This window comes from Microtus oregoni, unplaced genomic scaffold (assembly GCF_018167655.1).
Source record: "Microtus oregoni isolate MIOR12 unplaced genomic scaffold, Mior012 000016F_ref0000370, whole genome shotgun sequence".
Taxonomy (NCBI): domain Eukaryota; kingdom Metazoa; phylum Chordata; class Mammalia; order Rodentia; family Cricetidae; genus Microtus; species Microtus oregoni.
In genome coordinates this window covers 846,581-859,558 of record NW_024543075.1, presented here as the reverse complement: position 1 = coordinate 859,558, position 12,978 = coordinate 846,581, and the positions used below count along the sequence as shown (strand labels likewise).

At 50.9% G+C, this 12,978-nt stretch overlaps 1 protein-coding gene across 9 annotated transcripts in view; it reads left to right on the top strand.

The window, feature by feature from the left end:
• Positions 1–12,978, top strand: part of Shank2 (SH3 and multiple ankyrin repeat domains 2) — a 456,357-nt gene that overhangs the window by 416,263 nt on the left and 27,116 nt on the right. For 4 of the 9 annotated variants that reach the window (XM_041666922.1, XM_041666928.1, XM_041666925.1 and 1 more), the window contains exons 18-21: positions 9,704–9,839; positions 11,377–11,457; positions 11,664–11,684; positions 12,793–12,813. In XM_041666922.1, the coding sequence (XP_041522856.1) occupies positions 9,704–9,839; positions 11,377–11,457; positions 11,664–11,684; positions 12,793–12,813 (259 nt within the window). The remainder of the gene's footprint in view (positions 1–9,703; positions 9,840–11,376; positions 11,458–11,663; positions 11,685–12,792; positions 12,814–12,978) is intronic. The other 5 variants (XM_041666923.1, XM_041666929.1, XM_041666926.1 and 2 more) reach the window with 4 other exon arrangements.

Here is a 12,978-nt window from a genome sequence, read left to right as displayed (position 1 = left end):
GGCAGACCGATCTCTGTGAGTTCGAGACCCGCTAAGGCTACAACATGAGCCCATGGGGGAGGGGGACATGCTGAATGAGGTGATGAATGATTATAACCCCATCTGGGGAGATGGGGCTGGGCAGGTTCCTGGGGTTGGCTGACCAGCCAGTCCAACCTGCTTGGTGAGTTCCAAGTCAATGAAAGACCCCATCTCAAAAAATAGATGGTCGCGGTCACTCCTAAGGCGTGACACCAGGGATTGGCCTCTGGCCTCTGCATACACATGCACACACACACACACACACACACACACACAGAGAGAGAGAGAGAGAGAGAGAGAGAGAGAGAGAGAGAGAGAGAGTCAGATCCTTCAGTCCCCCCAGAGCAGGCCTCACATCTGAACTAAATGGAAGCCAGCCTTCCGAATTCTGAAGATCCCTTGTCATCTTAATTGACTCGTATTGTCTTGTCAGTTTTTACGTAGGGGCAGGAGACAAGCCTGTGGCACATCTTCAAGGGATTAACTAGTCTGAGTTAACTGGAGCAGGCAGTCCGGTCTGAGTTGGGGGGCACCATCCCACGGACTGGGGTCCCAGGCTGAATAAAAAGGAGAGAGCTGAGTGCCAGTGTTCGTCTCTCTGTGTTTCCTGACTGTGGCTGTGATGTGACCAGCTGCCTCACGCCCCTGCAGGCACGCCTTCCCTGCCATGGCGACTGCACCCCTGAACCACAGCTGAGATGAACCCTTCCTCTCTTACACTGGTTTTTGGTTTCGGCTTTGGGAGATGACTGGTGTTCAGGGTGTTGGCATTCCTAAAGCTGTGGGTTGCTGAGCTCTGTATGTGTGCGAGAGTTCACGCGTGTGGAGGCTTTGTTAGTAGACACATGTTCATCACTGTCTTGACACCTTCCATCTTTACTTCCCGTAATGCTTCCTTTTGTTTTATAATATGTTTTCTTTTGCTTGTGTGGGTGTTTTGTCCGCATGTGTATCTGTGTACCACATGCAGGCAGTGCCAGGGAGGCCAGAAGAGGGCATTGGATCCCCCGAACTGAAGTTTTAGGAGATTGTGAGTTACCAGGTGGATGCTGGAACCAAACCCAGGTCCTCTGCCAGAGCAGGCAGTGCTTTTAACCTTGAGCCATCTCTCCTGCCCCACTGACAAAACTTTGAGGTAGAATTCATGCAACATAAACCTTGACACTTTAAAGTGTAACAACCCAATGAATTTTAATTTTCAGTTGTGCAACCATTAGCACAATAAGATTGTAAAACAAGATGTTGCCCCAAGAAGCAATCTCCCATCTCTGATCCTCCTGCCCCCCAGGAACTGCTATACACGGGCTTCTTGTGTTTACAGCTACTTTTAATAATTCTTGTTGTAGAGTTTCTGGGTCACATTGTAACATCGTATTTGACATGTTCAGAACAGCTGCACATGGCGTTTCTGCTTGGTGGGGCTGTTTTGTGGATACTTACGCAGCCTCCACCCTTGCTCTGTGTTTCTCACTTCCTTTGACTCCTTGGTGTCTTTGTATTGAAAGAACATGAACTGGCTGGAGATAGGGCTCAGTATTTAAAAGCACTTGCTGCTCTTCCAGACGATCTAAGATGGATTTCTGGTTCCCATGTTAGGCAATTCTGTCCTGCTCCAGAGATTGCAGCACCCTCTCCTGGAATCTATAGTCAATGCATGTATATGGCCTCCCCACATACAGACTTAAAAGTACATCCTTGGGGTTGGCTCAGAGAATAAGGCTGCTCTTCCAGAGGTCCTGAGTTCAACTCCCAGCAACCACTTGGTGGCTTACAACCATCTACAATGAGATCCAGTGCCCTCTTCTGGCCTTCAGGCATACATGCAGGTATAACTCTCATACATAATAAATGAATCTTTAAAAAAATACGTCCTTTTTAAAAGAAAGCCTATGAATAGCATTTTAGATCTGTCTTTTTATTTTTTTAACCCATTTTATATCTGTGTTTTTTGTGACTGGCCTGGAGCTCCTAAAGATCTGCCTATCTCTGCTTCCTGGGTGCTGGTATTAAAGGTATATGCCACCATGCCTGGCTAGGTCTGCTTGTTAATTGAAGTTTTATACCACTAACATTTAATGTCATTACTGGCATTTCTTCTGGACCTGTGGATTTGCTTTCTGTTTCTCTGCTCTTTCATCTTGCCTCCCCTTTCTGCCATATTTTGACTTACCTGTTCTTGGAGCCCTGTTTTGGTTTGCCCATGGGCTTCAGCTGTCCCTCTCTATATTCTGGCAGTGGTGGCTCTCAAGTGGCAGGCACTCCTCAGTGCTCAGGGTCTACTTGGAGTCGGTAGTACACAGGTGACATCAAACTTCTATATTTTGTGTTCTGGTTCTGCGTGGGCACAGCTGCCTTCCTTTTTGCTGATTGCCCTGTGTCTAAAGCTGTACAGTTGTAGCCCCCGCCGCTATTGGTTTCACCTCAAGGGACACAGCTCTGTGGACAGCAGCTGATTCTGTTCCTCAGTCAGTCTTCATTCTCTGCTGATGCCTTCAACAGAATCGGTCCTTTGGGTGTTGGAGACATTGGCCCTGACTTCTGGCCTGTAGGGTTTCTGGCATGAAGTCATTTGAAGCATCCTCTTCTCTGGTTTGGTGTGTCCACATTGCCTTCCGTGTCCAGTGGGCTAGCTGTAATGAGCCTGGACTCGCTTTAGAATTTGAGACTCAACAGCATTTCTTTTCCCTTTTACTTCTTAGAGACAGGGTTTCTCTGTGTAGCCCTGGCTGCCCTGGAACTTACTCTGTAGACCAGGCTGGCCTCGAACTCACAGAGATGCACCTGCCTCTGCCTCTCAAGTGCTGGGATCAAAGGTGTGCGCCACCACCGCCCAGCTCTGCTCACAGCATTTCTTAAATCTGTGGGTTTACATCCTTCACTAAACATTTTTAGCCGTGTGTGTTTGTGTGTGTGTGTGTGTGTTTGTGCATGCGCACGCGCACATGTGTGCGTGCATATTCTAACTCTTCTATGATTCTCATTTCCTGTATCAGAACCCTGCATTACCTTTGTGTTAAGCCATTGGCTGATGCCCTGAGCATCCTTGAGTTCATTTTAAAATCTGTAATCTTTTGACTCATTTCTAGCTTGCTGTCAAGCCCACCCAGTGAAACATTGTACTAAGTATGCTAACACCCAGTGTGACAGTGCCAATGCTGGGTCATCTGTGTTCCTTGAGCAGGTTTGAATTGTGCCCTGACTGTTGGACAGTTGATGTGGCGACTCTGGACCCTCTTACCGTTCCTGGGTGAACATTCGCATTTTCAGTGCCAGCTTGATTAAATTTGATGTCCAATTCTGTGTGGCTTGTAGTGGCCACAGCTCACAGTTAAGTCTGGGTTCTTCCAGCCTTTCCAGCCGGTGGCTCTGAGTCTTCGATACACAGTTCACACAGTCAGCCTGAGAGCTGGGGAAAGTTGACCCCTCCTTGCCGGGCCTCTGCCTTATTTTGGCACCCGTGGCCACCCTGAACTCTGCCCTCTGGTTTTCCAACCTGGGGCGGTTGCAGTTCCCCAGCAGAGCTGCAGTGACCCATACCCCACTGCTCCCAGCTCCCACCCTGAACCTGCCTTGCTCACACTCCAGCACTGCCTTCTCTTCCAGCCTGGTTCTGGGTGGGGGTTGTGTTGGCCAGGCCTCACAGCTGTCCCTTGAAGAAGAATCAGAATTAGGGGCTTACTTTACCTTACCCTCCATCTTCAAGTTTTATATCCAGCTAAGCTATTGATTAAGTTTGAGGGTCAAAGGTCAGTATGTCAAAAATCATCTCCAAATTGCTGTATTAGGAAACATCACTCAAAAAAGGGAAGGGTTTTTAACCAACTAAGCTGCTCACACACCCAGAGTCTGAGGTTCAAGGCCTTTAACATGAATGTCAGAGGACGTCCAGGGATGGTGGGATGGCGGCCTCGGGCTGGCCTGGAGAACACTGAGCCTTGACTATGTAATATCAATCAGAAATCCTCAAGAGAGGTCAGGAATAGTAGCATGTACTTGGAACTCTAGCACTCAAGAAGCGGGAACAGGAGGATCACCCAAGTTCAAGCTCAGCCCAAGCTGTATAGTGAGTTCCAGGCCAGCCAGAGCTACATTGTGAGACCTGGTGTCAAAAACAGACCCACAGGAAGACCCCAGAAGACAGTTCTTCATGACCAATTTAAAACCCTGTGGTTCTGTAAATCGTGAAAAGGGATTCACCAAATTAGAGAACTGTTTGGATTTGAATTGCTGTTAAGTACATAGAAAATTAAACCAATAAAAAAAAACAAAATTATTTTGCTCCAGGGTGGGGAAAACTTACAGGAAATGACAAAGTAATCAAATCAGAGAATATGGTTTAAGTATGGGTGGATTATCGCACAGTCGAGAGGAAGAGTGCATGCTGGTCTTGTTAAAAAGCTGATGTGAATATATCTAGTCAGAAATAGAAGCACAGAGGGAAAGCATGAAGGAAAAGAGATACCCACTGCCAAGATTCCTTAGACACATTGTTTCCATAGTGGCCTTTGGCAGATGAGACCTGAGATGTCAGTTCACAATAGATGGTCAATAGCATCAACAATATGGGCAGAATTTGTGAAAGGCCTCGGGTAAGAAGTGGGCACTGAGTGGGAAGCCTCCTCAAACTGTGTCTGTCCACCGCTCACACACATAACTCTACCCTCTAAGGAGCGTTCAGATGGGAGACAGAATTCATTGTGAAGGACAGTCACCAAACAACAGAATGCCATGGAGCTTGGTTTATTCGCCCTCATTGGGCCCGTGACTGTGTGCAAGGATATATTTGCTTCCCTGGGGGTAACTAGATCTGCAGCTCAGAACAGCTTATTTTACTCTAAATTGGTAACTCCAAGGGGCTTCCTGAAGGCTTGTGGGAGCCTTCTTGCTGGTGTGACATGTAGCACGCCCATGTACATCTACCCCTAGTGGTAACAGACCAGAATTGCAGGTTCAGACCTTAAAACCCCATGAAAGTTCCGGGTGGCAATGTGAGTAGATCAGGGAGGAGCAAGCCCCATTGCAGGCTAAACTGTTTTAGGCCTGTTTGTAGCCTGGGAGGCAGCAAAGACTTTTGACTCCTCTGTCCCTGCTGTAGTCAGGTGAAGGCGAAGGCGTAAGTCACAAACAATCCCACACCAGTTTGGAATTATGATTAATAAAATGGTTATTTATTTAAAGGGGAAAAAACTTACAGATCACCATCCCAGACAACAGCCCTCTGCGCAATCAGGAAGGGAGTCTAGTCACCGGGAGCTGAGCAGAAAGTAAGAGAGAAAGGAGAGGGAAGTGGCCGCCTTTTTAAAGGGAGAGAGACCACACCCCAATGGGCTGGTATCTCAGCGGCTATTGGCTGAAGGAGCAGAAGGAGCTCCTGCAACAGTCAGGAGACACCTGAGTTTTTCTGACTGTTGTCTTTGGAAGCTGGTCTTGGTGAGGAGTCCCTGTATTGAATGGTGCATATGTCTTTGCCCAGCCCTTCCCTAAGCACCATGACATTTGGGTTGTGTAATATGTGAAGGTTGGGGCAGAATCCATGCAAAGTTTGTTTGTTTGTTTGTTTGTTTGTTTTGAATTTTTGCTTTAATTTTTGTTTTTGCCAGTCAGGGAGAGCATTTCAGTCCCTCGTGTCTGCAGGGAGAGAGAGGAGGAAGGATGAAGAACACAGTGAGGGGGGCACAAGGTCAGCGTTCCTCCATTTTGGGCACGGCCTTGTCAGTATTAGTTACTTTTCATGGCCAAGTGCATAACCAAAAGCAACTCGTGGAAGAGTTTACGTCGGCTAACTGTGTCAGAGAGTTAGGAGTCCATCATGGCAGGAAACATGGCAGCCAGCAGCTGGCATGACAGCATGGGGTGCTAAGAGCTGACATCTTCAACAGCAAGCACAAAGCAAAGTGGAAGTGGGGTGAGGCTGTATAGTCTCAAAGCTCACCCCAGTGACATACTTCCTCTAGCCAGGCCGCGCCATCTAAACCTCCTCAAGTAGTGACACCAGCTAGGAACCAAGCATTCAAATGCCCAAATCTCTGAAAGATGTTTCTCACTCAGACCACCACATCCCCCTCCCTGGCCCCCATACAGGCTCATGGCCATACCATAATACAAGATGCATTTATTTAACCCAACTTTAAAAAGTCCCTGTGGTCTGTTCACTGTTTAAAGTCTAAAACCTCTTCTGAGACTCAAGGCAAATCTCTTAACTGTAACCCCTGTAAAATCAAAAAGCAAATTACATGCTGGAAGCATGTAATTTGTAATATAAAGAATATATATTACCATTTCAAAGGGGAGAAATGGAGTGTAGTGGGGAAATCCATGCCAAAGCAAGATGGAAACCCAGCAGGACAAACACCGGAGCCCAGAGCTCCGTGTCAGGTGCCTCTGCACCTGGAGCAGCCAGTCTTTCTGTGACTCTGAAGCCCAGCCTGGGGCGGGGTTCTGTGTAGTGACATACCCAGCAGTACTCCCCAGTGTGGAGGTGACAGTGGCGTGGACACTCCTGTCCTTTTCCTGCAGATAGGCTCTCTCATCCCCAGTGTGGGAAAGGAAGGAAACACAGTTCTCTGAAGCCCCGGGGAGAATGGACACCAGTGCATCAATGCAGACAAGGAAGGAGCCTGGAAAGACAGCTCCTAGGGAAGTGTCTCCTCAAGGACCCACATCCATGCGTCCCTGCAAAACCCCACTATCGAGTCCTACTGTCCTCTGCGCATGACGTGTCCTTGCCCTCTGGACCTGGCAGCGCCTTCCAAGGGCTACCCAAGGCTGGGTCCGTTTGCTTTCCATCATGGAAGAGGAGAGGGGCTCATGACTCCCTGCCTATCAAGAATGTATAGACTGTTAAGGATCACTAGAGGGAGGGGCTCACAGGGCCACGCCCCTTCCTGGATATTTACCGACAGTTAATGGTTGCCAAGGTATCTAGTCAGGAGAACCAGTGCCAGGAGAAGAAGTTTTTTAGCGATATAGCTGCCCGTCGTTGCCCAAGCTCCCATAACACCCTCACAAAGTGGAGGAGGTGGAGCTACAGGACTTGCCTGCAAGGCCTTCCCCTTCCCTGGATGGCATTGTCCACTGTCCCCTCCTCTCTGCATTCTCTCCATAGCAGTAGTGGCCCTTGTGAGTGTGTTCCAGCGCTGCTCTGTCACCTCTGCAGGACTTGGGGACTAGCTTCTTCCCTGGCTTTCACCTTCCCTTCAGCCATCACTGGTCACTCCCAGAAAAGCTGCTGACAGGGATGCTGCTTTTCCCACCTCAGGCCCGGAGCCCTGTAACTGAGGGATGGCAGGAAGGGCACTGATTCCTAAGGGCCTTGAGTGAAGGGTGGTAGCCAGCTCCAGCCTCAGTGGCACAGTGCAGCTGGTTACTGGGTGTGTCCAAGGCTGTTCAGCTGCTATTCTGTAATAACATGCACAGTTGGAGGGTGTCTTCTCCCTACTCTGGAGACTGGAAGACTGAGAGGAAGGCATTGGGAATCCTGGCTTGCAGGCTGCTGTGCCCTCGATGGTCCCTCATAGGGGGACAGGCCAGAGAGCTCCCAGTGCCCTTTTTAGAAAGTATCAATCAATTCATAAGTCACCCTTGTGACCTGAACACTTCTGAGGGTAGCACTCTCAGCCTGAAGGATATAGATTCACAGAGGACACACACCTCTGGGCACATCCAAGGGAGTTTCTAGATAAGGGCAGCTGAGGAGGGATGAGCCTCCCTGAACGTGGGCGGCACCATCCCATGGGCTGGGCTGAAAGAAAGCTGAACACCACCGTTCATCTCTCCACTCCCTGACTAAATGCAGTGGGCCTCATGCACCTGCCGCTGTGACTCTCTCACCGTGATGGACTGTGCCCTCACTAACTGCGAGCCAAAGAAACTCTTCCTCTCTCTTCATTAAGTTGCCTGGGTCAGGTGTTTTGTCACAGTAATGAGACAAGCCCCTAATTAGAAGTCACAAAGGCTCCAGTCACCTCTGAGGTGAGATCCATGCACATGGTTAGAGGGATTTGTTCTGTGCTCTGACAGTTGTTCCTACTGGGCCTGGCAAGTTTACTGAGCCCCTGAAGCCATAAGGAACCCCTGAACACCCAGAGAAGCCATAAGGAAACCCTGGATGCCCAGTGAAGCCATAGGAACCCCTGAACACCCAGTGAAGCCATAAGCTCCACTCCTGTAACCTCAGTCTAGCGCAGCTACTTTGGGAGGGTTGGGATTTAGTTTCTGCACCTTTACCTAATTTGTCTAATGACAAGTGTGTGTCACCAGGACTGCTTGCTTCAGGCTCCAGCAGCTTTGTGGTTCTTAGGACACTTTCTAGTGACTTTTCCCAAGTTGGGTCCAAGGCAGTGAAGGGCTCCCAGCTACCCAGCTCAGCCCTCACATCCATGTCTGTCTGATAGGCACACACCTGTGCTCAATAGACTGTGGGAAGATGGTCAACAGGACAGCTGCCTGCCTCTGAGCTGTGCCAGCTCAGTGTGTCTCCTCCAGCTCAGGAGGGCTGGCAGCAGGTCCCATTCATAACTTACTCCCATTACAGAATGTGGCCACAGGTCAATGCTTGGTATCAATCCTAGCTATGATCAGAAAGCTGAACCCCAAGAGCCCAGCCCAGGGCTAGATTCAGAATTGAGTGCATAGATTTACCATGGACACCCTGATAGCAGAAATATGCAGGGTCCGTTCTGTCCCCTTCTAGAACTCCAAAAGCAAACAGAACCAAGACCATGCGGATGAGAAGGTCAGGGAGGCTGGATGGCTCCTGAGCAGAGCTGAGGGGCTGCCTGGGGCTGCATTCCCACCTGTGTCACTATGGAAGAGTGGAGGTTTGGGGATTTGGGTAAAAGTGCCTGTGTTCTTACATTTCCGTAGGTAAGATGATGCCCAACACTTGGGCAAGATTTGACCTCTGGTGATCATGATGAGAAGGCCCGGTGCTGGGACAGGCATGTTAACAGTGCTCAGCTTCCAACCTGCCCATCCATATAGCTCTGACTTCCTTCTGGGGACAAGGCCTGGGGGTCTGCTGTGGGACTTAGCTTGGCAAAGGGGCTGATGCCAAGCCCTACCTCTGCTTGAATCTGTGTCTGCTTCTTCTCTGGGGATGGGAGGAGAGGGCCTGGTTCTGAAAACCCAGAGTTTCTGAGCCTCAGAGTTATGCTTATAGAAGCAGCCTTGGGGTCCAAGTGCACACCTTCTCCCAGAAGCAATGGGGCAGTATTCCCTCTTCCCTGCAATGCCGGAGCAGAATCGTCAACTCTTTTAATACTTTGTAAAGCCAATTTTTTCCACCTCAGTGTGTGGGGTGGGGTTGGGCATGGAATAATGCCCAGAGACAATGGCCCAAAACACAGGAGAAGAAATTAGAGGAACCAGGTTTCTGCTTTGCTGTAAAAGGGTTAGAGTGGCTGCTGCACCCAGCCCTGGAGATCTGGACAGCTCCTGGGAATTCTGTTAAGCAGGATCCACCAGGCCTGGGAGAGGACGCTAGATGAGGCTTCCCACCCCTCACGATGTGGTGCGCTCTGCAGCCACAGCAGCACACATACTGACCTCCCCAAAGCAAATTTTCATCCACAAAGACCAAAGACCCCACCCTCCAGTCTCCTGCAGGGTGCTGGCAGCCCATGTCTCTCCACCCCTGCCTGCTCTTACATGTTGCTGACCTGCCATGCCTCTCTTCCTGCAGGTTAACAATGAAAATGTCGTCAAGGTGGGCCACCGGCAGGTGGTGAACATGATCCGCCAGGGAGGAAATCACCTCGTCCTTAAGGTCGTCACGGTGACCAGGAATCTAGACCCTGATGATACTGCCAGAAAGAAAGGTGTGTGTCTGTCAAGGTGCCCTGCAGTGGGGAGGGGAGAGAGCGGGTCTCTTTTCAGCTGAGTGTCAAGGCAATGGCATATCGCTTAATTTTGTGACCAAGGCCATGACATTGAGCCTCTGCTGAGGGTGACCATAGCTGGGCCAGCAAGGGGGACCGAGTACAGGACAGATGTCCCTGCCCCATTGGAAGAGCAAAAAATGGGGAATAAGGGAATCTTTCTAGCCAGCTGTTCCAAAAGCAGCTATGTAGAGGTACCAGGGACAGCCAGGAGAGGATGTAGAGGTGGTTACGCCAGGGTACACTAACTAGCAAGAGAGGACTTAAAAGCCGGGCTGTGGTGGCGCACGCCTTTAATCCCAGCACTCGGGAGGCAGAGGCAGGTGGATCTCTGTGAGTTCGAGGCCAACCTGGTCTACAAGAGCTAGTTCCAGGACAGGAACCAAAAGCTACGGAGAAACCCTGTCTCGAAAATTTAAAAAAGAGAGAGAGAGAGAGAGAGAGAGAGAGAGAGAGAGAAAGAGAGGACTTGAAACAGCTGAGACCGTAGTGGCAGTTAGGGAATGACATTTCCTGGACACCAATAGGCTCTTTCCCCAGCTCCAGTGAGGCCTGTGTCCCTGCCGTAACAGCCTGGCAGGTAGTGGCTATGCCACATATACCCTGCTGCCTGTGCCCTGTCAGTCAGATCCATACAGACAGAACAGAGCCTGAGTCCCCTCCCTATCTCAGAGTATCTACCCTACTCCATCCTGAGCACCCAGGGCTGCTACTAATCTCGGCAGCCCAACCATGACATTCCCCCACAACCACCTGTCAGTCTACCCCCGCAATACAGATTCGAGGGCCACTGCCTGCCAGATTCTTTATGTGTCCAAAAGTAAGGGGCACTGGGTAGGGTATGGGAATGGGGTGGGGTATAGGATGGGGTGGAGTATAGGATGGGGTGGAGTATAGGATGGGGTGTGGTATAGGATGCGATGGGGTATAGGATGGGGTAGGATATAAGATGGGGTGAGATATAAGATGGGGTGAGATATAGGATAGGGTAGGGTATAGGATGGGGTGGGGTATAGGATGAGGTGTGGTATAGGATGGGTTAGGGTATAAGATGGGGTGGGGTATAGGATAGGGTGGGGTATAGATGGGTTAGGGTATAGGATGGGGTGGGGTATAGGATGGGGTGGGGTATAGGATGGGATGGGGTATAGATGGTTTAGAGTATAGGATGGGGTGTGGTATAGGATGGGGTGGGGTATAGGATGGGGTGGGGTATAGATGGTTTAGAGTATAGGATGGGGTGTGGTATAGGATGGGGTGTGGTATAGGATGGGGTGGGGTATAGGATGGGGTGGGGTATAGATGGTTTAGAGTATAGGATGGGGTGGGGTATAGGATGGGGTAGGGTATAGATGGGGTGGGGTATAGGATGGGGTGGGGTATAGATGGGGTGGGGTATAGGATGGGGTGTGGTGTAGGATGGGGTGGAGCCTTGTGGTGGTTCTCACACCTGCTCTCCCTTTGCCTACCCATCAAGCTCCCCCACCTCCAAAGCGGGCTCCAACTACGGCCCTTACACTGCGTTCCAAGTCCATGACGGCAGAGCTGGAGGAACTCGGTAAGGCTACCTCACCCTGATGCCCTCAGAGACACACAGTTCATGCACGGCCTCCCGCTGGCTTGCTTGTCCCTGCCCCTTCCCCTGCATGCCCTACAGCTTCACCTTTGGCTTGGCGTCTCTAGTGGGGGGCTCCGGTGGGCTCGAAAGGGGTGGGCCTGATACACTCTCTGCTTATCTAACATTGTTTTGTTTTGACTTTTTGGGCCTCTCACTAGTGGACAAAGGTAAGCAGCCTCGCTGGCCCTGCAGCAGCATCCCTGCTGCTTTGGGCACCCTCGCTGACCCCACCTCAGCCTGACCTCCAGCTTGCTCCTGCCACGGAAGGCCTGCCCTCAGGGACTCCTCAGAGAGTCTCAGCGTACCCAGAACTCTAAAAGGTCCTCATTTAACAGACTTGGCCATTTGTCCCCTTGGAAGCAGATAGGGCAGGGGGCCATCAGCCATTAAGAAAAGGGATGACACCAGTGCAGCTAAGGACCACATTCTATGTGTCACCCAGGGGACTCTGCAGAGAGGTGGCTCAGAGCCACAGTGAGGGAAGCACCAGTCCCTTGAAGAGCAGGGGTAGTGCCGGTGAGGGCGGTCCTCAGCACAGAAGCCACCACTCAGGTTCAAAGCTAGTAGCTCCCAGAGGCGTCTTGCCAGGATGTCACTAACAGCCGACAACAGGTCCCCAGCAGCACGGAGCAGTCCCCATCCCCTTGCTCATGCTCAACACTGTCCTTTCTGGGACTCAAATCTGACGCTCACCTCCAATTGACAGTCTTCTAGAAGAGGGTACCCTGACACAGAGATGCTTCTCCACCCGGAAGCTGGAGTGCCCCCACTTCCAGCCATGCCCCTGGTATCATTTGCCTTCAGACATCCCACTGGGAGCATTCAAATTGTGTCCCCATGACCGAATGTCTGTCCCGCTTACAATGGGCCAAGGCCAGCCTACTCTACAGAAGGGGCTGCTGCCATGTTCCTCTAGCTCCCAGGGTTTCCAGCTCCCAGGGCCTCCTTATCCTTTTAAAGGCAGAGCTGCCCTCCTGTCCCACCTCGTGGAGCTCAGTCCCACCTGTGGAGTGCTGGGAGATTGCTGGGGGCAAAGAAAGAAAGAAAACCCCTTCACCACCACAAGGGAGATTCAGTCAGGGAAAGGAATAAAGAGCAACCAAGGACAAGTTGTGGGGTCACTCTGACTCCTGCCCCTCACTCCTGGTGGTCTCTACACTAGTGCCCCTACCTGTGTCATATAATCACTGAGCTAAGTGAGACCCCGGGTATGGGCCACTATGGGAGGGCGCTGCCACCGTGGGTGGCTCACGCGCTTCCCTTTCTGTTTGCAAGCCTCAGTCCGGAAGAAGAAGGGTAAGGGAAGTCTCTGTCCCCATGCTCTTGCCCAGTAGAAGAGAAACCCCCTCGTGACAGTCCTGTGAAGTCCAGAGTGTGCTGTGAGCCCTGTGTCGTCTTCCCTATTTGGGAGTCATACCCAAGGGCCCCTCCCTGGGGTGTACGCTGTTCTGGTCTGTCTGG